Source organism: Moschus berezovskii, chromosome 15 (assembly GCF_049115385.1).
Source record: "Moschus berezovskii isolate FMDL1 chromosome 15, NW_MosBer_1.0, whole genome shotgun sequence".
NCBI classification, from domain to species: domain Eukaryota; kingdom Metazoa; phylum Chordata; class Mammalia; order Artiodactyla; family Moschidae; genus Moschus; species Moschus berezovskii.
Window position 1 is genome coordinate 1,624,971 of NC_142474.1, and position 24,589 is coordinate 1,649,559.

Sequence of the window (24,589 nt, forward strand, 5' to 3'; positions counted from 1 at the left end):
CTCCGCCCTTGGGATTTTCCCGGCAGGAGCACTGGAGTGGGTGCCATCGCCTTCTCCGAGAAGAGAGCAGACCCACGTGCAATCAGAGCTCTCCTTCCCTGGAGGAGAAGCCTCCTCAACTGCGCTCAGACACCCCGCACAGGGCGTGGACGGTACGAGGCACACAGCAGGCACTTGGTAAGTCGCTGAATGGCTGAGTCGCCGACGGACACGCCGGCTGGCCTGGCTGCACGGACGAACCAGGAGGTGGGCGAGGAGCCGCTCCCCGCTCCCGTCAGCCGCAGGCTCGTCCCCCCGACTCGGCCAGTGCCGAGCTGTGTTTTGTTCCTCCACCTGCTGAACAGCATGCGGTTCGCTCGCTCGCGGTTCCCATGAAAACGATGTGTCAAGAGAGGACGGCTCTCCATGGGAACGCCCGCCCCACCTCCACCCCAGCGGGCCGCTAAGAGGTTCTGCTTTATCCTAAGAGGCTCTTTTAAAAAAAGTTTAGGTGGGACGAAATGGGAGAGTAGAACTGACACATAGACACTCCCAGGTGTAAAGCAGACAGCTGTGGGACGCTGCTGTCTAGCACACGGAGCTCAGCGCGGTGCTTGCGACGACCCAGAGGGGTGGGGTGGGGGTGGGAGGGAGGCTCAGGAGGGAGGGGCTGTGTGCGCGCTTAGTCCCTCGGCCATGCCGATTCTTTGGGACCACATGGCCTGTAACCCGCCAGGCACCTCTGTTCATGGGATTCTCCAAGCAAGAATGCTGGAGTGGGTACCTGTTCCCTTCTCCAGGGGATCTTCCCGACCCAGGGGTCACACCCTACAAACAGCTGATTCACTTCGCTGTAGAGCAGAAACTAACACAATGTTGTAAAGTAATTATATTCCAAAAAAGCTTAAAAATTTGTTGGAGTAGAGTTCATTTACTCTCCGAGTCAGCATTTACAATTCGGGTTGACTTGTATTTAGTAGGTTTAGACACGATGTTGGCAAACTTCACGCTTTAACCCCTCAGCGAGGTGTATGCTAATACAACCTCCTTTTTCACAGGAGGGGGTCAGACAGTAAAGGTGGCGACATGACCTGCCCAAGGAGCCAGGGTTGGGAAGGATGCCAGCCAGGACGTCAGACCTGCCCTTCTCCTCCAGAGCCGAGGTCCAGAGCGGAGTCCTGTGCATTTCCTGAGAAAGCACTGAGGATGTCATAAAGACCTTAAGGGCTGGGCTCTCACCCTGTTCCCTGAAGTCTGGAATCCATTTTACTGTGGAAATGAAAGTTCCATGGCTTAGAGAAACAACAGCTGTCCGGAGGAGGTGCAGGGAGCTGGGAAGGCCCCGGGGGCTTGAGGGCCAGATGCAGGCAGGGACTCTCCTGGCCCCTGGAGCCCCACTGTCCCAGGGCGCTTCTCTCAGGTGGAAATTGACTGTCTACAAGACAGGTGGTCATCCTGGGCTTTCTAATGAAACTACTTCCCTGGACCGCCAAGCCCTGACCAGCTCTGCTGGGTGTTTGGCAGGAACCACTCAAAGAGCTGTCTCTGCTTTCTCCAGTTCTTTCCCTTGTTCTAATTCTTGAAGCAAAATCAAGGGTATTCCCACCATCGAAATGCTACTGAGACATCACAGAATATGGCTGAACTGTGCAGGAAAGGGCTGGACAGAGGCTCCCTCCTTAAATGTTACAGAAGAGAGGGAGAGAGAAGAGCCAGTGAGCAAGAGAGAGAGACCGCTGAGGGAAACACGCGGCCGCGACACTACTCGACCAGCAGAACTCCAGCTGCGACAACGCCCTCTCTGCCGCCCGCAGCTTTGATGAAGAGACTGCTAGTGGAATCCAGCATCTGGGGCCAAATTTCCAAACCCAGCATTTTGGTGAGATCCAGATGCGCTCAAACGGTTATTTTCACAGAAGGAAAGTGATTTGCATCTGTTCACTCAGAGCCCTCTGACTTCTCGGCCGTGTGCATAAAGTAGAATGAGCCCTCCCTAGGCTTCCGGTAACGTTTTCTGCCTCCTTGCAGAGGAAACCCTGCCCGCCTGCACAGGGAAACTGATGACCTCGGGGCTGTTTCCAGCAGCTTCTCAGGGCAGCCGCACATGGAGCCTGGCCGTGCTTGGTGCTGGGCGGAGATGGGACTGGGGTTCTGGCCTCCTTTCTCCTTTTCCCCGCGCTCATAAAATTGTCTGTTCGACCCTCTTTTGTTCATTCAGCAAAACTTCAGTGAACCCTGTGCCAAGCCCTGAGATGACGGCGACACACAGGGCCTTGTCCCCACCGCTCCAGAGGCCCAGAGCCTGGTTATTGAGACAAGAAATGACAGGACTATAAAAAACCAAAGCGGGCTTCCCTGGTGGCTCAGTGGTAAAGAATCTGCCTGCAATCAAGGAGACACAGGTTCGGTCCCTGGTCCAGGAAGATCCCACGTGTCGTCGGACAACTAAGCCCATGTGCCACAGGCTCCAGCCTGGGCTCTAGAGCCCACGTGCCGTGACCACTGAGCCCGTGTGCCACCATTACTGAAGCCCGCACGCCTAGAGCCTGTGCTCCGCAGCAAGAGAAGCCAACATGTGAGACACCCAAGCATGCAAAGGACAGCCCCACTCGCCACAGCAGGAGAAAAGCCCACGCATCAGTGAAGACCCTGCACAGCCGGAAATGAAATAAATCAATAAAATTAAAAAATAAAAAAGGAAGAGCAGCTGTTCAATTGTGACACAGGCAAGAAGAGTACTACCAGATAGGCTCGCTTTCTCAAAAGACAGAACCACGTGTTTATGTGAAATCTCCCACTTTAAACACAGGGAACTAATTTAGTCTTTTAAAAATACCATCTGTGCCAGTACCTTATATAGTGTTGTTGTTTAGTCACTAAATCGTGTCTGACTCTGTGACCCCATGGACTGTAGCCCACCAAGCTCCTCTGTCCATGGGATTTCCCAGACAAGAGTACTGGAGTGTGTGGCCATTCCTTTCTCCAGGGGCTCTTCCCGACCCAGGGATCGAACGTGCATCTCCCACAGGGGCAGGCAGATTCTTTACCACTCAGCCACCAGTACCTGTCACCTTACATATACTATATAGTTCAAAGAATGCTTCTGCATTTGCTGCCATCTAGTTGAAATACCATTATTATCTTGCAACGTGAAAATCAAGCAGTGTCACTCTTAACTTAGAAACTCTTAGTTACTTGTGCTGTTAGTAACTTAATAAATCTTAAAAGCTACATTTGCTCCTTTGAATACATTTATTAATATAAATGAAATATAACAATTCAATTCCACAACCTATTCTGTGTTGATACTGTGTTCCATGATTTCAAATAGTTGCATTCTATCTTTAAATAAATGAATTCAGAGAAAAAAAAATTAATTTTCGCTAAGAAGAGCCCAGTAGCTAACCTGTAGATACTAGAGCTAGCAACACCTGGGTTTAAATCTTGGCACCATCATTTCAATCTGCGAGTCCAGGCTTCAAACTCCTTACCTGTAAAAATGGGATGACAGTGCCCACCGTCAGTGGAGCCAAGCTGAAGAATCAAGATAAGATGTTAATACATGCCTAGTGCTCGGCAGCGTTCCTGGCACAAACTAAGTCCTCAGTGAATGTCAGAGTCACCATCATCACCAGCGGTAGTAGCTCATAGCTACCTCTGGTTCATCCAAAAACTCAGCTCAGGCACAAACTTCTCCACAAAGATCATCTCACCCCTTGATGGAGACCACATTTCTAGCGCCTGCAAACGTCCCTGCCGAGCGTTCGACACCTGTTCTTTCTTTGCGTGCTCTGCTCCGCATTTAAGTGGGAAAGCCCTTCCTCTTTCTCACTGGTGTGTCAACTCAGTCTGCCCAGGCAGAAGGGCAGCTCCTGTTTCCACAGAGTAATTATGGGTGCTATCTTGGTGGCTCAGTGACAAAGCACCCTCCTGCCAATGCAGGAGACGATGGGGTTGATCCCTGGTCCAGGAAGATCCCGCGAGCCGAGGAACAACTAAGCCCGGCTGTCACAGCTGTTGAGCTTGTGCAACTCCCGGAGCCCGTGTGTCCTAGAGACTGCGCTCTGCAAAGAAGCCCCCACACCACACTCAGAGCCGCCCCGCTTGCTGCAAGCAGAGACAAAGCCCCGGCGGCAACAGGGCCAGGAGTGAATAAGCTTCTAAAAATTATGTAGCCAGTTTAAAAAATTAATGTTCGAGAAAAACATACAGTGAAATATTGATATGAAAGCTCCCTCCAGGCCCTCAAGTCATAGTCCCGCTCACCCAAGGTAACCAGCACAACCCAGGACGTTAGTCTCCCGCCACAAGTCCACTCTCAGGGCTCGCACAGCACGCGCGAGGGCGAGGGTGAGAACACGCGTGTCCACCCTGCCTGCTGTCCTGCCTTTCCTCATCCGAGGGCTCCACACGCACGGGATCCCCACCCATGACTGCTCAGCAGCCTCACTGAGCGCCTGCAGACATCACGCTCCACAGCGTGCCTAGGCTCCCTCTGGGGTGACGTTTCTGTTACTCACAACCAGCTCCCAAGAATGGGAGCTCCATCTTCTCTAATCACTTCCCCAGCACCTCGTGGACAGCAGGGCTCAGCAAATGTGGTGAACAGAGGGATGTAAGGAAAAAGGTGTGGCTCCCTCCAGGTGTGCCTGCATCATCTTTGCTTCTGCAGTTTTAGAGGAAATTCCTACAAGTACTGTTGCTGAGTAAAGAGACGCCTGAAGTTCTCATTGGTTTGGCTGCACCTCACAGTGTGTGGAACGTCCAGGACCGGAGACTGACCCTGTGACCTCTCCAGTGGAAGCATGGACCACCAGGGAGTCCCTGAATCCAATTCTGGTTAGTTTAATCCTGATCAGAGGGACAAACTGCCCTCTGAAGGGACGAGAGCAAATTGAATTACAGGACTATACTATTGCATGTTTTCAAGGGTTTAAATTCACAGCTTATCTAAATCCAAGCTTCTTTAAAGATGCAAACGATTTTTTCACAATTTATTTTATGTCCTCTATAAGATCTACTTTGCAAGCAGTAGATTGGTGTTTTATAAAATATTTTTGAGCTATAATTAATATTACCAGGATATAAATAGGATTTACTTTAGGAATGGAAAAAAGTTGATAACCACTTTAAGTAGTACGCTAAAAGAAAAAAAAAAAAAAAAAGAATCTGTAAGTTAACTCAATTAACCAGAGTCTATAAACACAAAAGGAGAAGGCAATGGCACCCCACTCCATTACTCTTGCCTGGAAAATCCATCCCATGGATGGAGGAGACTGGTAGGCTGCAATCCATGGGGTCGCTAAGAGTCGGACACGACTGAGCGACTTCACTTTCACTTTTCCCTTTCCTGCACTGGAGAAGGAAATGGCAACCCACTCCAGTGTTCTTGACTGGAGAATCCCCAGGGATGGGGTAGCCTGGTGGGCTTCTGTCTGTGGGGTTGCACGGAGTCGGACACGACTGAATTGACTTAGCATAAACACAAAAAGAGGCAAAATCTTATTATTATTTTTTTTTTTTTGTGGATAGAAAGATGGGGACAAAGTTGTGAAAAGGGTGTTCACACACATAAAAATCCCAGCAGGTAAGGGTCTTTTAGTCTGAGAAGTAGTGAAATTGATTCTATGCTTTCTTTGATGTCTTCCGTTATTTTTTTTTAATGTGCTGACTATAATTTTTTTAATGAGGCTGAATATAAGTTACTTTGGTTTGCAGAGCTGTAACACAGTTCCACTTGAATTTTACAAATTCGTTATCAAATTTTATTTGCAAACCCAGACGTGGAAATAAATCTATCAGCTAAACAAGCAAACAAAAAAAGAGGGAACACAGAAACAGCTGGGATTAAACTCGCAAGCCTGGGGGCACAGTCAGGGCTGCAGAGGAAGAGGGAGACGGGCCTCAAAGTCATCCCCAGGGGAGCCCAAACCTACAGCCACCCAGGGAGCCACCAGATCGCCGTCACTCGCCACCGTGTCCCTCTCGCCTAGCAGGAAATTCTAAAAATGACAGGCCGGGTTGAGGAATGAGGGACCTCCCACACACTGCCACTCCTTGCTCCAAAATTAGACTCTAACAGCACTGATCTCCAAGGGGTCAAAAATAGCCGGCTGCTCAGGGAAGTCCCAAAGTGTCCCCACGGAGTCTTCCTGTGGCCGCTCCAGCGAGGCAGCTGCCGGCTCTCGAGCAAACAGCTCCAGCCACGGCATCTCATCACCAGTCAGTCCTCCCTGAACACCCCAGGCCCACCCACCCTCCCCGCGCCATCCTTAGAGTGAATCAGGGCACACTGGATTCACAAGCAGAGGGGGGAGAGTCACGAGAAACATGAGGGCTCTCTGGTGCCGGAAATACCAAAAGAAACCGGGTTTGCTATGCTGCTGCTGCTGCTGCTAAGTCACTTCAGTCGTGTCCGACTCTGTGCGACCCCACAGACGGCAGCCCACCAGGCTCCGCCGTCCCTGGGATTCTCCAGGCAAGAACACTGGAGTGGGTTGCCATTTCCTTCTCCGATCGGGTTTGCTATAACAGTGATTTTTTTTAAGATATATTCTAAGCTGATACGCATTTCTGAAAGGTACTCTGACATTCAGGGTAGTTGGAAAATGCTAAGACAATGTGGATATAAGAGAAACAGAAGGGCTTTAAAACCCTCTGGAGAGTAAGGCACTGTGGCCGCAGGCAGACTTTTAAGAACCACACAAACTCCCCTCTCACCCGGTCTGGGAGAATGGATGCCTGTGTGTGTGTGTGGCTGAGCCGAGCTGCTGCGCAGCTGAAAGTATCACAACACTGTTAATCGGCTGCTGCTGCTGCTGCTAAGTCACTTCAGTCGTGTCCGACTCTGTGTGACCCCATAGATGGAAGCCCACCAGGCTCCCCCCTCCCTGGGATTCTCCAGGCAAGAACACTGGAGTGGGTTGCCATTTCCTTCTCCAATGTGTGAAAGTGAAAAGTGAAAGTGAAGTCGCTCAGTCGTGTCCGACCCTCAGCGACCCCACGGACTGCAGCCTACCAGGCTCCTCCATCCATGGGATTTTCTAGGCAACAGTACTGGAGTGGCTTGCCATTGCCTTCTCCGGTTAATCGGCTAAACTCCAATATAACAAGAAATTTTAAAAAGAACCACATAAAAGATCCTGCATTCCTGGTTCCAGCAGTAATGAGCTCCATAGCTGCAGGCAAGTGACCTCACCACTGTGCGCATCTGTTTTCTCATCTATAGCATCTGGAGAGACTCCTTCCGGGTCAAGGGTTGTGAATAATCCTCCCTTGAGTGATAAGTCCCCTGGGATCACGGGCTTTACCTGTCAATTACCGCTATATCCTAGAGCACACAACAGCAGACTGTTGTTGCTGTAGTTGCTAAGTCGTGTCCGACTCTTTTTCAATCCCAAGGACTGTAGACCACTACGCTCCTCTGTCCATGGGAGTCTCCAGGCAATAATACCAGAGTGGGTGGCCATTTGCTTGTCCAGGGGATCTCCCCAATCGAGGGATCGAACCTACGTCAGGTACATTGGCAGGCGGATTCTTTACCACAGAGCCACCGGGGAAGCCCCAGAGCAGGTATCGCCCTTAGTAAACCTCGCGAACGAACCAAGGAATGAGAGTGAATGACTGAGTCTGCCTCACGGAGATTCCGTCCTGATCACAGAGACAAGGTCAGTAAGGTGTCCAGCCTGACAACTGGTGTGCCTGCTGTCACTAAAGAGCCAGCATTGGGCAGATGCTTCATAAATAAACAGTATTAGCAAAAGACCATAAAGTGACAAACACAAAATAAATGTTATTCCAGAAGTTTGCACGCTGTGGAGACAAGACAGTAAGTTCAGTTCAGTCACTCAGTCGTGTCCAACTCTTTGCAACCCCATGAACCGCAGCACGCCAGGCCTCCCTGTCCATCACCAACTCCTGGAGTCCAACCAAACCCATGTCCATTGAGTTGGTGGTGCCATCCAACCATCTCATTCTCTGTCGTTCCCTTCTCCTCCTGTCCCCAATCCCTCCCAGCATCAGAGTCTTTTCCAGGGAGTTAACTCTTCGCATGAGGTGGCCAAAGTATTGGAGTTTCAGCTTCAACATCAGTCCTTCCAGTGAACACTCAGGACTGATCTCCTTTAGGATTGACTGGTTGGATCTCCTTGCAGTCCAACGGGCTCTCAAGAGTCTTCTCCAACACCACAGTTCAAAAGCATCAATTCTTCCGTGCTCAGCCTTCTTTAGGGTCCAGCTCTCACAACCATACATAATTACTGGAAAAACCATAGCCTTGACTAGATGGACTTTTGTGGACAAAGTAATGTCTCTGCTTTTTAAAATGTTATCTAGGTTGGTCATAACTTTCCTTCCAAGGAGTAAGCGTCTTTTAATTTCATGGCTGCAATCACCATCTGTAGTGATTTTGGAGCCCCCAAAAATAAAATCAGCTGCTGTTTCCACTGTTTCCCCATTTACTTGCCATGAAGTGATGGGACTGGATGCCATGATCTTAGTTTTCTGAATGTTGAGCTTCAAGCCAGCTTCTTCACTCTCCTCTTTCACTTTCATCAAGAGGCTCTTTAGTTCCTCTTCACTTTCTGTCTTAAGGGTGGTATCATCTGCATATCTGAGGTTATTGATATTTCTCCTGGCAATCTTGACTCCAGCTTGTGCTTCCTCCAGCCCAGCATTTCTCATGATGTACTCTGCATAGAAGTTAAATAAGCAGGGTGACAATATACAGCCTTGATGTACTCCTTTTCCTATTTGGAACCAGTCTGTTGTTCCATGTCCAATTCTAACTGTAGCTTCCTGATCTGCATATAGGTTTCTCAGGAGGCAGGTCAGGTGGTCTAGTATTCCATTTCTTGAAGAATTTTCCAGTTTATTGTGATCCACACAGACAAAGGCTTTGGCATAGTCAATAAAGCAGAAATAGATGTTTTTGTGGAACTCTCTTGCTTTTTCCATGATCTAGCAGATGTTGGCGATTTGATCTCTGGTTCCTCTGCTTTTTCTAAAACCAGCTTGAACATCTGGAAGTTCACGGTTCACGTACTGTTGAAGCCTGGCTTGGAGAACGTTGATCATTACTAGCATGTGAGATGAGTGCAATTATGTGGTAGTTTGAGCATTCTTTGGCATTGCCTTTCTTTGGGATTGGAATGAAGACTGACCTTTCTCTAGTCCGATGGTCACTGCTGAGTTCCCCAAATCTGCTGGCATATTGAGTGCAGCACTTTCACAGTGTCATCTTTCAGGATTTGAACAGCTCAATTGGAATTCCATCACCTCCACTAGCTTTGTTCATAGTGATGCTTCCTAAAGCCCACTTGACTTCACATTCCAGAATGTCTGGCTCTAGGTGAGTGATCACACCATTGTGACTATCTGGGTCATGAAGATTGTTTTTGTACAGTTCTTCGGTGTATTCTTGCCATCTTAATCTCTTCTGCTTCTGTTAGGTCCACATGATTTCTGTCCTTTATTGAGCCCATCTTTGCATGAAACATCCCCTTGGTATCTCTAATTTTCTTGAAGAGATCTCTAGTCTTTCCCATTCTATTGTTTTTCTCTATTTCTTTGCATTGATCGCTGAGGAAGGCTTTATCATCTCTCCTTGCTATTCTTTGGAACTCTGCATTAAAATGGGTATTATCTTTCCTTTTCTCCTTTGCTTTTTGCTTCCCTTCTTTTCACAGCTATTTGTAAGGCCTCCTCACACAGCCATTTTGTTTTGCATTTATTTTTCTTGGGGATGGTCTTGATCCCTGTCTCCTGTACAATAGTTTATCAGGCAATCTACCAGGCCTCGTCCCTTGAATCTATTTGTCACTTCCACTCTAAAATCGTAAGGGATTTGATTTAGGTCATACCTGAATGGTCTAATGGTTTTCCCTACTTTCTTCAATTTAAGCCTGAATTTGGCAATAAGGAGCTCTTGATCTGAGCCACAGTCGGCTCCCAGTCTTGTTTTTACTGACTGTATAGCGCTTCTCCAGCTTTGGCTGCAAAGAACATTGTCAGTCTGATTTTGGTGCTGACTCTCTGGTGACATCCACGTGCAGTCAGTATGGTGGTCCCCAATCTCCCCTCCACGTGGGCACACTCTTGTGGCGTCCCCTCCCTCGACAGTAGGAAACACTTGTGACTCGCTTGCACCAACAGCCTGTGACGGGGTGGTGGCTGTCACGAGCACGGCTGGGACACAGGACCGCGGCCGTCGTTGTGAAGGAAAGTCTTTTTTGCTGGCTCTGATGAAACAAGTGTGAAGACAGCAGGAAACGGAGGGCAGCCTCTGGCAACTAGGGCGACCTTCATCCACCAACCAGCAGGAAACCGGGCTCTTAAATCCGCAGCCCCAAGGAATTCACTGGCACCGAGAACCACCGTGAGCCTGTGAGTGGGGCCCGCCCCATCTACCCTTCCGCAGCCCCCAGCCTTCCGGCGCCAGGCCCGGTTTCGGGGAAGCCCAGCTCTCCGTGGACTGATGGGAGGGGTGGCTTAAGTGCACTGTATTTACTGTGCACGCTGTTTCTATTATTACATCAGCTCCACCTCAGCCCACCGGCATGAGATCCCGCAGGGTGGGCACGCCTGGCCTAGGGCCGCTCAGCCTTGTGAGGCCCTTAAGCCGAGGGCCCACATGAGCCACGACGTCACAAAGGTGCGGAGGGCCCACGTGAGCCACGTCAGCATGCCTGACCACGGCGGCCAGGACGTCACAAACATGCAGAGGGCCCACGTGAACCACGTCAGCACGCCTGACTACGGCGGCCAGGACGTCACAAACGTGCGGAGGGCCCACGTGAGCCACGTCAGCACCCCTGACTACGGCGGCCAGGACGTCACAAACGCGCGCCGTTTTGCGGTGTGGAGTCCGCAGCTCGTCGCCCGGCAGCAGAAAGCAGACACATGCAGTGATCCAGGCAGGACTTCTCCCGGCCACAGCGCCGGGAGCAAATGCGCAGAGAGGGGCCACCTGCTAGGCACCAGGGGAGGGCGGGGACCTCGGAGAACTGAAGACCCGCTGCCACCCAAAGCGGGGGCGTCTCCGATGGTGGCCACGTGGGGTGTGAGCGCTGCGGGACCTGTCCCCTTTTCAAGATGAAACAGAAATCTGAGTTTTATGTGAAACATCTTAACTTCTCATTGTCAGCCATTAATTTGGAATTTTCTGAATGGCTGTGAGCAGATCTCATGAGGGGCAAAGAAACCATGCCGGATTTTGGGAAAAAGCGTGAAGCAGGGGTTGTCCCAGCACACCTGCTCCAAATCTGAGCCCTGCCACTTCCAAGCCGGGGGCACTGGGCCTCTGATCCAAGGGCCATTGTGATGGTCAGAAAGCACACACCAAGCCCGTCCACTATCGTCTGTTACAGAGCAGAGACACAACACATTTTCATTATTATAATATTGTAACTATTCTAATTGTAATTTTTGGACTCCAAAACCACTGCACACAGTGAATGCAGCCATGAAATTAGAAGACGCTTACTCCTTGAAAGTAAAGCTATGACAAACCTAGACAGCGTATTAAAAAGCAGAGACATCACTTTGCCAACAAAGGTCCATATAGTCAAAGCTATGGTTTTCCCAGTAGTCATGTATGGATGTGAGAGTTGGATAATAAAGCTGAGCACCGAAGAATTGATGCTTTTGAACCGTGTGTTGGAGAAGACCTTTGACAGTCCCTTGGGCAGCAAGGAGAATCAACCAATCAATTCTAAAGGAAATCAACCCTGAATTGAATATTCATTGGAAGGACTGATGCTGAAGCTGAAGCTCCAATACGTTGGCCACCTGATACGAAGAACTGACTCATTGGAAAAGACCCTGATGCTGGGAAAGATGGAGGGCAAGAGGAGAAAGGAGCGAAAGAGGATGAGATGGTTGGATGGCATCACCGACTCAATGGACGTGAGTTTGAGCAGACTCCAGGAGATAGGGAAGGACAGGGAAGCCTGGCCTGCTGCAGTCCATGTGGCTGCAAAGAGCTGGACACACTGAACAACAGTGACTATAACTGTAACTAATGAAATTGAAATTGTATAAAATTGCATACATTATTATAATTTTAATAATTGTATTGCAATTGCAACTAATACAATCGTAATTGTATTAGCTACCTCTGGCAATTTTAACAACTTGGGATTAAAACAATACACACATATCGCTATATGGATCGAGAGGCTGGAAGTCTGAAATAAGATTCACTGGGGTAGACTCCGCCCTCCAGCCGCCCAGGCGCGGGGCGGAGAGGAGGGGTTGTCTCAGAAAGTCTCTCTTTCCCTGGCAGGGGCGGCGGCGAATCCCCGCGCGAGCCCAGGGTGTCAGAGGCAAGGGCAGAAGAAACAAAGTTCCCGGGGCTTCTCCGAGGCCGCTGTCCCGGTTGTCAGTTCGGCCTCCCCCTCGTCGCCGAGGCAATGGCTTCCAAACTCCTGCGTGCGGTCATCCTTGGGCCGCCGGGCTCGGGCAAGGGCACTGTGTGCCAGCGGATAGCCCAGAACTTTGGCCTTCAGCATCTCTCCAGCGGCCACTTCTTGCGGGAGAACATCAAGGCCAACACGGAAGTTGGTGATATGGCAAAGCAATACATAGAGAAAGGCCTTTTGGTTCCTGATCATGTGATCACACGCCTCATGCTGCTGGAGTTGGAGAACAGGAGCGGCGAGCACTGGCTACTTGATGGTTTTCCTCGAACATTAGTTCAGGCTGAAGCCTTGGACAGAATATGTGACCTGGATCTAGTGATCACTTTGAACATTCCATTTGAAACGCTCAAAGATCGTCTCAGCCGACGTTGGATTCACCCTCCCAGTGGAAGGGTATATAACCTGGACTTCAACCCACCTCACCACCTCATGTACATGGGATTGATGACGTCACTGGTGAACCATTGGTCCAGCAGGAGGATGACAAACCTGAAGCCGTTGCTGCCAGACTAAGACAGTACAAGGATGTGGCAAAACCAGTGATCGAGTTATACAAGAGCCGAGGAGTGCTCCACCAATTTTCGGGAACCGAGACTAACAAAATCTGGCCCTATGTTTACACGCTTTTCTCGAACAAGATCACACCTGTTCAGTCCAAAGAAGCCTACTGAGCCTGCGCAGTGGAAGAACCAGGAAGATATGGTAACTCATTCAATTGTTTGTGTAGTATTGGTGCCATGTCCCAGTTAGTAGCTAGCTGAGATAGCTTGCAGTGTCTTTTCTAGTTTAAATGGTGAGCAGACATGAAAACTAATGAATAGAATGAGTTAATGATGAGGCTCTTCTCTGCCTTTCTAAAAGAGGAGCCACCTACACGTGTTTACGATGTCCCTGCACATACCCAAGTTCTTTATAAGAAAGGAAGCAACGCAGGCTGGATTCCAAGCAGTGTATCAGCTAAGCTCTTGCTGATTTTCCGTGGCCAGGTTGTTGCCATAATAGTTTTTTTCACACGTGACGGTGGTGCTCCCTGGTTCTCCCCAGCCCCTAAAGGCTGTTGAAACCTAGCACCAGGAGGTCTGAGAATGCCGGGGGCTATAGCTGCCTTTGTCCTTGGTTCTCTGGCATGTGCCATCCTGGTGACAGTGGGATTGAAACAGTAGCTGTCAGTGATTGCTTCTCTGGCCTGAGTGACTGTCCATAGTTCATTTTATTTTCTGTTAGGAATGACGCCTTCTCTGCGTTCATACTCCATTGAATCTCTCTTTTTCAGACATCCTAGAATGAAAAGCCTTGGCTTCTACTACTTTTATTAGACATCTGTTTTCTCCCTCCTTAGACTATTAAGTAATATTGTTCCTGCTTTTATCCCTCTCAAACTCCTGTCTGAGAGCTGGGAGGTGGGGGACGATGTTCCGTCTCTTTATGCATCAGGAACTGAACTGTGTGGACGGTCTACTTAAACTGTTGGTCTGACTGTCATGAGTTGACACCGCTCCTTTCTTTTATTGTGGCAAAATAAAACCCTAAGAGTCTTTGCGGAACTCTCAAAAACTGGGAAATATTCACCTTCATAAATGTTAAAAGATTGTATCTTATGTATAGAAGTAAATAAGACCATATGGAATTACTGGACAGAAGGAATAGTTTAGCTTATAGTGAAGACAAAAAATATATATATTTTAAAAATGCTGCTAAATATTGATGCTGACAGTGTTTTTCTCGTGTGAGTGACCCAAGCATATTATAAATAGTTGGTAAAGGGAATGGAGCCTGTGGGGTCAAGGAAAATGTTGCACTAGCTGTGCCTAGACTCTTGATGACAGCTTTATGATTATGGGGTTTGATAAAATTGTAATTTTTTATTCTATTCCAAAGATGATTTCTATAGGATGGCCATTAAGTCTAGAAATATAGATCATACTATTTTGTCATTCATTAGAATGTAGTATCAATAAACCATTTATTAAGGAAAAAAAAAAAAAAAGATTCACTGGGGTAAACCCACGGTATCTGCTGACCTGGTAACTTTTGGAGATTCCATAAGAGTGTCCATTTCCTTCCTTATTCTAATTTCTAGAGGTCACCGACAACCTTTGGGTCCCAGCTCCTCTGTCTCTGTAACCATCGGGGCAAACATCTCTCTCTGCCTCTGTTTTCATGGCCATGTTACTTCGGTCCGACTCTGACTCCTCTTGTTTCCTTCTTATGGGAACCTTGTGATGACACCAGGCCCACTGGAATAATCCTGCCCAATCTCCCCATCTCAGGAGCTTTAACTGAATCACAACTGCAAAGTCCCTTTTGCCATAGACGATAATGCTCAAAGGCTCCAGGGATTAAGATGTGGGAGATCCTCAGGATACAATCATTCAGCCTATCACAGTAATGACAGTAATGATAGTCCGTTCCGTTCCGTTCCGTTCGGTCGCTCAGTCGTGTCCGACTCTATGCGACCCCGTGGACTGTAACCTACCAGGCTTCTCCGTCCATGGGATTCTCCAGGCAAGAATACTGGAGTGGGTTACCGTTTCCTTCTCCAGGGGATCTTCCCAACCCAGGGATCGAACCCGGGTCTCCCGCATTGGAGGCAGACGCTTTAACCTCTGAGCCACCAGGGAAGCCCAGTAATAATAATAAAATAAAAATAATTGTTGTTATCTGACTCACATGTCTCTTCTTCATGACTTCTGGGATTCAAACCGTTCACACACGGCTGCAATTTCAAACTGTCGTGGGTAAAGCCTTCTGTCTTGGGAGTTTTACAACAGTGGCAGCAGACTGTCATTGAGATCTAGGTTTGGGGCCGCCTCATGCGATCAGCTTCACCATCCTTCTCCATTTATGACCTTGACTGTCTCAGAGATCCCAGCCAGTAGTGGCATAATGGCAATTCCTAGTCAAAATGTACCCAACCTGCGGCCCCTCTCCCAGTGACCAGAAAACGCGAGACTGTACCTGAAGTGTTGCAGCGATCTCAATCGTCTCATTCTAGCGCAGTATCTCTTTTCTCCCCTAATCAGAGATCAATTCAAGGATGCTGATTTTCAAGCATTCTGCCATCCCCAGTTTTAACTCCCTCGAGATTCAAATCCCATTTTGAAGTTTACTCACTTCCATTTAAAACAGGATGTTTTTACTTTTAAAATCACATTCATTTCATAGAGCTTGTTAAGCATACAGCAAATTAAGAGCAAACAACATTATATTACAGTTAAATCTGCAAAGGGATGATCTGAACGAATTACTCATATTCCTGATTAATTTTTAGTGGAAGTAATGAGGTTATAAATGGAAATACATGTACGTGCAGAACCTCCCTTTCAAGTACAGACAGATTTATGCTAATTGATGGCTTTACAAAAAGGTAATCTTAAAAAAAAAACCTTCAGACATTTAAAGGCATCTTGAGTAGCTCACAGGTTTAATGCAGTGACACGTTGCCCTGTAAGTTCAAAAATGACTTGAATTCTTCCTTCTTTTCTTTATTTTCTTCCTTTTTCCTTTTTCTTTCTATCCATCCATCCACGCACTTATCCACCTCTACTGCAATATCCAGAATTGGGAAGAATATGGGAAAATGGATGCCAAGACTCTATTAGTTCAGAAGGAACGTTTCTACATGGTTGAGGGGGAAATCAGAAGAATATTTCATGATATGTGAAACTCAAGTGAAATTTGAATTTCACTGTCCGTTAATATAAGTTTCCTGTGAAACACAGCCATGTCCATTTGAATCCACATGACCTATGCTCGCACTTAACTCTCCAACAAAAGAGCTAAAGAGCTGCAGCAGAGACCATCCGCATCCAGAGAGCCTGAAATATTACTGTCTCACCCTGTATTAAAGACTTGCTGATCCTAGCTCTAAAATCCCACATCACGGCACACATAAGTCATTTGGGAATAATCCCTGGCTGCTTTGGGACAGATCATATTACTGGCATGCTTTTCCCCTCTTTAAATCCAACCACCCCACATGGTTAAATCACAGACTTTTCAAATTGCCCTAACCTTCCCATGCCAACCCAGTTCCTTTTGGTTCTGCAGATTTCTTTCCCAGATGTGACTCTATGCATGTGTTTGCAGTCACAATTCATGAGTTGCATTATTTAACTGTTGCACATTCATTACAAATTTTGTAAATTTACTGTTCCTAAAGAAGAAACTCATGACTCACAATTCTCCATACGAGGCACAGTCCCTGGGTGTCTCTGTACACTGATGACTATGAAGGTTTACCCCCTAGGGACAGCAAACACATGGCTGTGGGCAGAATGAAGTCCTACAAATAGGTTTTCTTTGTCCTACAAAGTAATACTGATTTTTGTTTTTGGTTTTAGCTGGAATTAACTGTCAACACTTACAAACTGGAAGTAACTATACAGACTCAAAGTCTTGATTTACCTGGAAAAGAAAATCAAGACCACTCCTACACAGAAACCACGATCTCACGTCAACAGTCGTCTGCTCGTGAGTTTTGATATTTCTCCCGTTTCCTCTCAGCTCTCGTCTCTCACTTACAATTTTTCTCTGAGCACTGCTGACCTTTGAAATTACAACTTCTGTTACACTTGTAAGTATATATGTGCTTCCCTCGTGGCTCAGCTGGTAAAGAATCCGCCTGCAATGCAGGAGACCTGGGTTTGATCCCTGGGTTGGGAAGATCCCCTAGAGAAGGGAAAGGCTACCCACTCCAGTGTTCTGGCCTGGAGAGTCCCATGGACTGTATATCCTTGGGGTCGCAAAGAGTTGGACACGACTGATCGACTTTCACTTTCAGAGGTAGATAACCCATGGAGTTGTGTCTATAAATGTCCATACATAAGCCAAATGGATTTTAATGTGTATATACACACAGACTTCAATGGACTGAATATTGTGTCCCCACTTGTTATTAGACAGTCAGGCATATGGCAGGGGCCAGGTCATGAGGGTAGAACCCCCATGAACGGTATTAGCGCTCTTACAAGAGGGAACCCAGAGAGACCCCTCACCCCTTCTGCCATTTGCGACACAGTAGAAGGACAGCCAGTTACAAAGCAGGAAGTGCCCCCCAGAATCCGGCAGCACCCTGGTCTCAGGCCTCTCAGTCTCCCAGTGAGGACGAGGTAGACTTGCTTTTTATAGCTCTCAGTGGGCAGGAAAGCACTGATTAAACACACACGGCACAAGGGGGGCATACAGTGCGCAAGCAGATGACCAGGGGGCGGATGCTTCTTCTGCTCCCAAGTCACTTTCTGGAGCTTTCCAAGGATGCATGTCATCCGAGAGACACATTGCTGAGTACAGGAGGAAAGCATCTGCCCCCCAAAATACTGACCATATTTTCAGCACAGAGACTCCAAGACCATTCTACTGCAGTGGACGCTGGGCTCATAAGAAAGGACTCCCGACATACCATGGAGCTCTTCACGCTCTGCAGCAGGCGCTCGTGCTGCTCCGCTATGGCCAGGGCAGCCGAGTGGACCTTCTGGTAGATGGCCTCCCCATCTCGCGTTTGAAAGATAAACAGCCCTTCACCAGTCTCACACATCCTGTGAAAACAAAGAGAGCTTCTGAAAACCAGCTTCTCCAAGCTCAATGCACCCAGAGCCTGGAACAACCCAAGATCAGCTTCATTTATTTTGAATGAGATCAGGATTCCGGTTCACATGTGTTGAACAGGGTTAACTGGAATCAAAGTGTTTGGCAAATTGTTATTACAGAGACTTGCGGGCAGGGGACCAATCACTTCGAGCCAACGTGGTGGCGCCCATGTTTTTGGTCCTGAAGGTCTTGTTGAAGGCTAATGAACAAACCGTTTCTGGACTTTCAGTACAGTCCCTCTACTTCCCAAAACCATCAAAGAGGGCACCAGGGCACGGCCTTCCCACCACAGCTCACAACTCAGTAACTTGCCAGAAACGGGGCCTTTCAGCTCAGAGGCGAGAAAGGATTCTATGACTCTCAGATTCTGACCCGATCCTCCTTATGGACAATGGCTTAAAGAATGATTTTATTTCTGAAATCGGCTCTGCTTTCCAAAATCATCGATCCAATTTTACTCCAGATTTTCACTCCATGTGATAAACCAAACGTAGCCAAGAGTATTTTAAATAGACATAACTTGAATTAATGTGTGGGGTATAAGAGAAAGAGGGAACTCAAGGAAAGACATGCGGGTTTCATCATTCATGTTAGGAACTCAAGGAAAGACATGTGGGTTTCATCATTCATGTTAGGAGTTAAGAGGGGAGTCATCTCTACCTCAGGCTGTTAAAAACAGAAAAGAATTGCATTGATAAGGAAGAATGGTACATACAATTAGACCAGAAACCAGTGTGTTTTAGCTACTAATGTGTGTGTGTGTCTGTGTTTTGTAAGTGAGCTTAGTCGCTCAGTTGTGTCCGACTCTTTGGAACCCTTTGGACTGTAGCCGGCCAGGCTCCTCTGTCCATGGAATTTCCCAGGCAAGAACACTGGGATGGGCTGCCATCTTCCTTCGTCAGGGGATCTTCCCGACCCAGGGATGGAACCCACGTCTCCTGTGTCTCCTGCACTGCAAGAGCACATATATACATATATATATATATTTGTACACACACACACACACATACACACACACAATACATATACAGACAGTGATATGGGCATACATAATTAATGAATGTATTTAATTATTCTAAATATTTTTGAAGACTTGGATAATTTTCAAAAGGATTTATTTTTTACAGTTCTGATTTTAATTACATACATATATCAACAGTAAACCAAGAGGTCGTTTTTGTTTGCTTTAAAGAACACTATTCAATTATTACATTATTTACAATTATTAATAATTACTTAGTAATTCTAAGACACAATCCCTCTCCTTCCACCTCTGAAACTCTTACTGAAAACTGAACATTGGCCTGACTGCCTGGGTTTTGCTCACATCTAGAGATTCACATCAAAAGAACTTTTTAACACAGCATGGAAACCAAACCAATTTTCAACCCAAACTACTGTTAATGATTTTATCTATTCCAGTCTACGCAATTAGTGCAGTAAAAAAGGGAGATTTATCTTATCTAATTATCTACAGTTGGCTCAATATCCCAGCCATATGGCAGTCTTCAGCATGTATAGCATAGAGTATGTTAATTGGTCAAAACTGCTGGCTTGAATTTTGCTAGTATGGACCATGTAAGAAGAAAGAGAAAAACCAGAAGGCTCTTTCAACAAGCTAACATAAAAACTAGCTTATGAGGTTGATCGTGTTATTTTAATTCAAAGAATTAAAAACTAAAATTCAAAGCATTTTTACTCAAGTCCTGTTTTGTCCTTGAAGACTTCTTAAAATGCTTCCCTCCTCACTGCTACCCACTCTTGACTTGACCCACCATAGAAATTTGACTGTTACTTGGCACTTAGTTCTGCAAGGTTTTCATTCTTTTTCACACTTCTTTTTCCCACCAACTATGGAAATATCACTTGTTAGGAGGAGGGCGTCCTAAGTCGATTATTTAAGAGAAAGAAGTGACCTTCCGTTTCTTTTAGGGCAAAGGTCATCATTTATTTACTTAGATGTCAGTCTTGATTTCAGAAAGTATGAAGGTTCCTGTTAACCGGGAAATACTTACAGGATGATTGATTCATATAATAGCAAACCTGCAACTGTGTTTCTAAAACTTGATGAGCTAGTGACTTTAAGGTTTTTGTAACTGCAGCCCACAGTAACAGAGTTTATACTCTGACCAAATACACCTGCTGATCTATTTAATCTATCATCTAGGTGCCATCTAGCTATCTATTCATCTATCAACTTATAAAATGCTGATGTTTTCTCTTCTGCTTTTGATACTAGTGGTGAAGTGCTTAATTTATGACTCACTAATTGGCGAGAACTCTTTGAAAAAAATCACTCTTTTATCCGATGTCTGCTTTTGGTTAACATCATGAATCCACCACAACCATCCTTCAGTGACATTTGATACAATGATTACTGTGATCAGAAACGAACAATATCCAGAGAGCATCAAGTATTCCTGAAAGTCACGGACTTTCCCCTGCCTTCAGCTGAGGATCTGAAAGACACACACACACTCACACTCACACAAACACACACACACACACACATATACATACATATACACACTCACACACTTACCACTTTCAGAGAGTAACAGAGGAGTTGCAACCTCAAACTCCATCGGGGTTTAGACAGAGAACGTGACTGAATGGAGACAGAGCCCTCCCCCAGCTTCACAGACGGTCAGGCGTCTACATGGGGAAACGTGAGCCCGGAGCAGCCACACTTCTGATTACTTAAGAGAAACCAGAAATCTTGAATTTTTATAGGAAATAATCTGAATTTTTCAGTTGCTACTTTTTCCATTTTCTTTAAGCTGTGGAGGTCAAAATGCCATTTAAGGGCCATATCTGGCCAGGGGGCCACCAGTTTGCATTAAGGGGACAAAAATGCACTAAAGACCTCTAAACAGATCAGAAATCAGGCTTTTGGTTTGCACTGCATTCACCCGTACATTCAAAGGCATATGCCCTTCAGTGGGACAGCGTGGCCCAGAAAGTGTGGATAATGAACAGAAATTGACCTCAGAGGCTCTCGCACAGGGCTCTGCGAACCTCCACCCACGAGCTCTTTTATTTCATGCACACACTGCCCCCAACCCAACAGATTTGTTTGGCGCTGTTTCATAAGCAGCTTTACGATGCATTAAAAATGTTGCTGGGGGCCTTCAGTAAAATAATAGGCCAACTCCCCAAGGCAAGTCAGAAGAAAATGGGTGGGGGGGGCAGGAAAGAAAAGGAAGTCAAAAGAGAAGCACATCAAAGGAGTGATGGTCTTATATAACCTCGAACAGCAGCGTCTGCCTCACACAAGACAGGGCAAAGATGTTCTGCTTCACCCGCCGCAGACCTGCACGTGCACACGTGTGGACCACGAACGGTCCCGACTGCTTTCTCTCTCTACCCGCTGACTGTGGCCTTGGGCACTTCAGCTAACGTCCCAGATGCCCCAGCGCTCTTTCCTGATGGCCATACACTAACAGGAACCAGCTGACGGACACCCAGAGAAAGACAACAAGGAGTTTAAGTTGGACCTTCTTCTGTCCTTCGCGAGGATAAGGATTTGGACACAAGAACACTGTGTCCACACAGATGCACTGAGAGCTCTGATGTCCTCAGTAACTACTTTGCCTAAATGCCACTGCTACTCCAAACCATGGATTACGCAACTGCTTAAGAACCCATCGAAAAACCAAGAGCTCAGAAAGTATCGGGAGATTCACTCCTTCACACACACGGTAAGTACCTATCAAGGCTGTGTGGGAGAAGAGGCTTGGCAGAGGCAAAGACCTGGGCTCCAGACTGCCTGGCTGGGGTTGCCCCTCACCAGCTCTGAGGCCTGGGACGTGTCCGTAAACCTCCCTAAGCCTGCACTGTCCATTTGAAAAGTAAATATAATGATAGTAACTGTCACCTAAATTTATTAAAAGTATTAGATGTGATACACAGAATGCACAAAGCACCTCTTCAAATAACGTGAATGGAAGTTCCACGTGGATAGACTGTTTTCTGACTCACAGCTTTTCCACCAGGACCCAGCACAGGCCTTGGCCTATATTTGGTGCCTGATAAATGACTGTAGGGGGCCTCCCAGGGGCTGCCATGCGGGAGACTCAGGTTTGATCCCTGGGTCGGGAAGATCCGCTGGAGAAAGGAATGGCCACCCACTCCAGCATTCTTGCCTGGAAAATCCCACAGACTGTGGAGCCTGGTGGGTACAGTCCACGGGGTCGCAAAAGAGTCAGACACGACTTAGCAACTGAGCGTGAGAACAGAGTAACTGTAGAACAGATTAGGAGACAGCAGGCAGGACTGGGAAAGGAGTTACTGAGGACTTGACTCGGGCTTCCTTGACATGTGAAATCAACATGGGAGGCACAAGATGCGCCACTCAGGCTTCTGAGCAGCGGGCAGCTCTGTGGACATCCATACACAACTTTCATTTGCTGTGAGACCTTTGTGTCTCCTACTTAGTATTTTAAATCAACTCATTTTTTTTCTCTTAAACAAATATGTTATAAATGGAATGGTCAAATCCCTATCATGAACCAGTAGGCTCTGCCATAAATGAAAGTAGACACGAACATAAATACAATGAAAATAAAGCTAGTAAGTCATTACATTCTGTTTAGGCCCTCATGTCAAAGCTGAGAGTTTGCTTACTTTTCAGTTACTGGTCAGCTGCGTCTCTGCGACCCCACGGGCTGCAGCACGCCGGCCTCCCTGTCCTCCTCTGTCTCCCCGAGTTTGTTCAAACTCACGCCCCTTGAGTTGGAGATGCTATCTAACGATCTCATCCTCTGCCATCCCCTTCTCCTTTTGCCTTCAATCTTTCCCAGCATCAGTGCCTTGTCCAATGAGTTGGCTTTTTACATCAGGTGGCCAAAGTAGTGGAGCTTCAGCTAAAGCATCAGTCCTTCCAATGAAGAGTCAGGGTTGATTTACTTTACGATGGACTGCTTTGTATTCCCTCTCAGTAACACAGGTAAATTAGAAACTGTTAGAAGATGAACTGTTTAAGACATGTGGCATGAACTGTGTTACTTCTCCCTTTACTAATAAAGGGAAGAGTTTAGGTGTTTGTTATTAAGGAAAAAAAAGACAGCAGGCAACCCACTGAGATGTTTCTCTGTAATTTAATCACAAAGGTAACTGAGAAGAAGATGACTCATCCCTGAAAGAGTCACATTCAGTTAGCACGATGTCTCTACCACCTAAAATCACCTCACTCTGCGGGGAGACACGTGCAGTTTGCAGAGTCCTGCTCTGGGGCTGCAGGACTCAGGACCTCTCTGTCCCAGCTCCCGCACGTGCTGTGACCTTGGGCGAGTTCTCTGGCCTCCTGAAGCCAGCCTCATGTTTCTAATATGAGTAATAAACTCACTCAAACTTCAGAGGGCGGTTGGAAATCTTGTTTTATATTTAGCAAAGGACCTGACATCAAGTAAACATTTAATTAGGATTAGGTGTTGTTACTTGAGCTCTTTAAAACGCCAAAGCCAACGAGGACAAGGTCCTCGGGGAAAACGTCACAAGACAGATACAACCACAGCCTAGAGGGAAATGCGGGTGGCCGCACCCCGGGACGACAGTGGGGACATGGGAATCAGATGCCTGGGAAAGGAGGGCGTGTGGCTGGGGGCATTCACGCCCGAGGCTCACGGGCGCCTGACAGCACAGCAGTGGACACCTCCTCCTTGGGAACAGAATCATGAACTCAGAGAGATGAAGTTTCCCTTCAAGAAAAGAATCCACCTTCGTTGAATAAAAACTATTATGATAAGGGGGTTTCCCTGGTGGCTCAGTGGGAAAAAATCTGCCTGCCAAGGCAAGAGACGGGGGATCAAAGGTTTGATCCCTGATCCAACAAGATCACACGTGCCTCGGAGCAAACAGGCCCACGCCCCGCGATGACTGAGCCTGTGCCCCAGGGCCCGGGGTCACAGCTGCTAAACCCTCGTGTTGCTGAATCCCCTGTGCTCCAGAGCCCGTGCTCCACAACAAGAGGAGCCACCGCGACGAGCAGCCTGGCCACCACAACTAGAGAGGAGCTCCTGCTCGCCCAGCTAGAGAAAGCCCAAGCAGCAGGGGAGACCCAGCACGGCCAGAAAAAAAGATGATCCTTAAAAGAAACCCCAAAAACGATGATGGGAAATAGCATGTGTTTGTTTCTCCAGCTCCGGGGAGCTCCAGATGTCTGTCCTGAAGTGTTAGCCACACCTTAACAACCAGGCGATCAGGATGAAGACAAAGGCCCCAGTTCCAAGTGTGTGTTGCTGTATGCCGCCCTCTCACCTGTGGGTTCGTCTTCAGCATCACCAGAGTTCCCATGACCAGACCCCTTACACACACACAGAAACGATCAGGCTTGCTTTTCAGATACACGGTCTAACCCTCCTATGCGTGGGCTTGAAGGTTTCTGGGGGAGAAGATGAACTATCCAAAGCCATGCAACATGGCCAGAGTAAGACAGGGTGGCCGTTTATTACTCGCATCTGGTCTTAAGCATTTAACGTGTAAACATAATCAAAGAAAGATGATGACTTCTTTCTTCCTTTTTTGCTTTCTCATGCTAAGCCAAGACCTCGATCCAAGTCTTTCTGTCAAGGATGCATTTCTCCTCATCCTTCCAGATGTAG

The 24,589-nt window shown here is 47.3% G+C and overlaps 1 protein-coding gene and 1 pseudogene across 1 annotated transcript in view; one reads left to right on the forward strand and one right to left on the reverse strand.

Annotated features, from left to right (window-relative positions):
• The window catches only part of DOK5 (docking protein 5), a 153,500-nt gene that overhangs the window by 20,914 nt on the left and 107,997 nt on the right, over positions 1 to 24,589 (reverse strand). Inside the window, exon 6 of the mRNA XM_055393913.2 lies at positions 17,800 to 17,935. Coding sequence (XP_055249888.1) covers positions 17,800 to 17,935 — 136 coding nt within the window. The remainder of the gene's footprint in view (positions 1 to 17,799; positions 17,936 to 24,589) is intronic.
• Positions 12,216 to 13,089, forward strand: LOC129535249 (adenylate kinase 4, mitochondrial pseudogene; annotated as a pseudogene).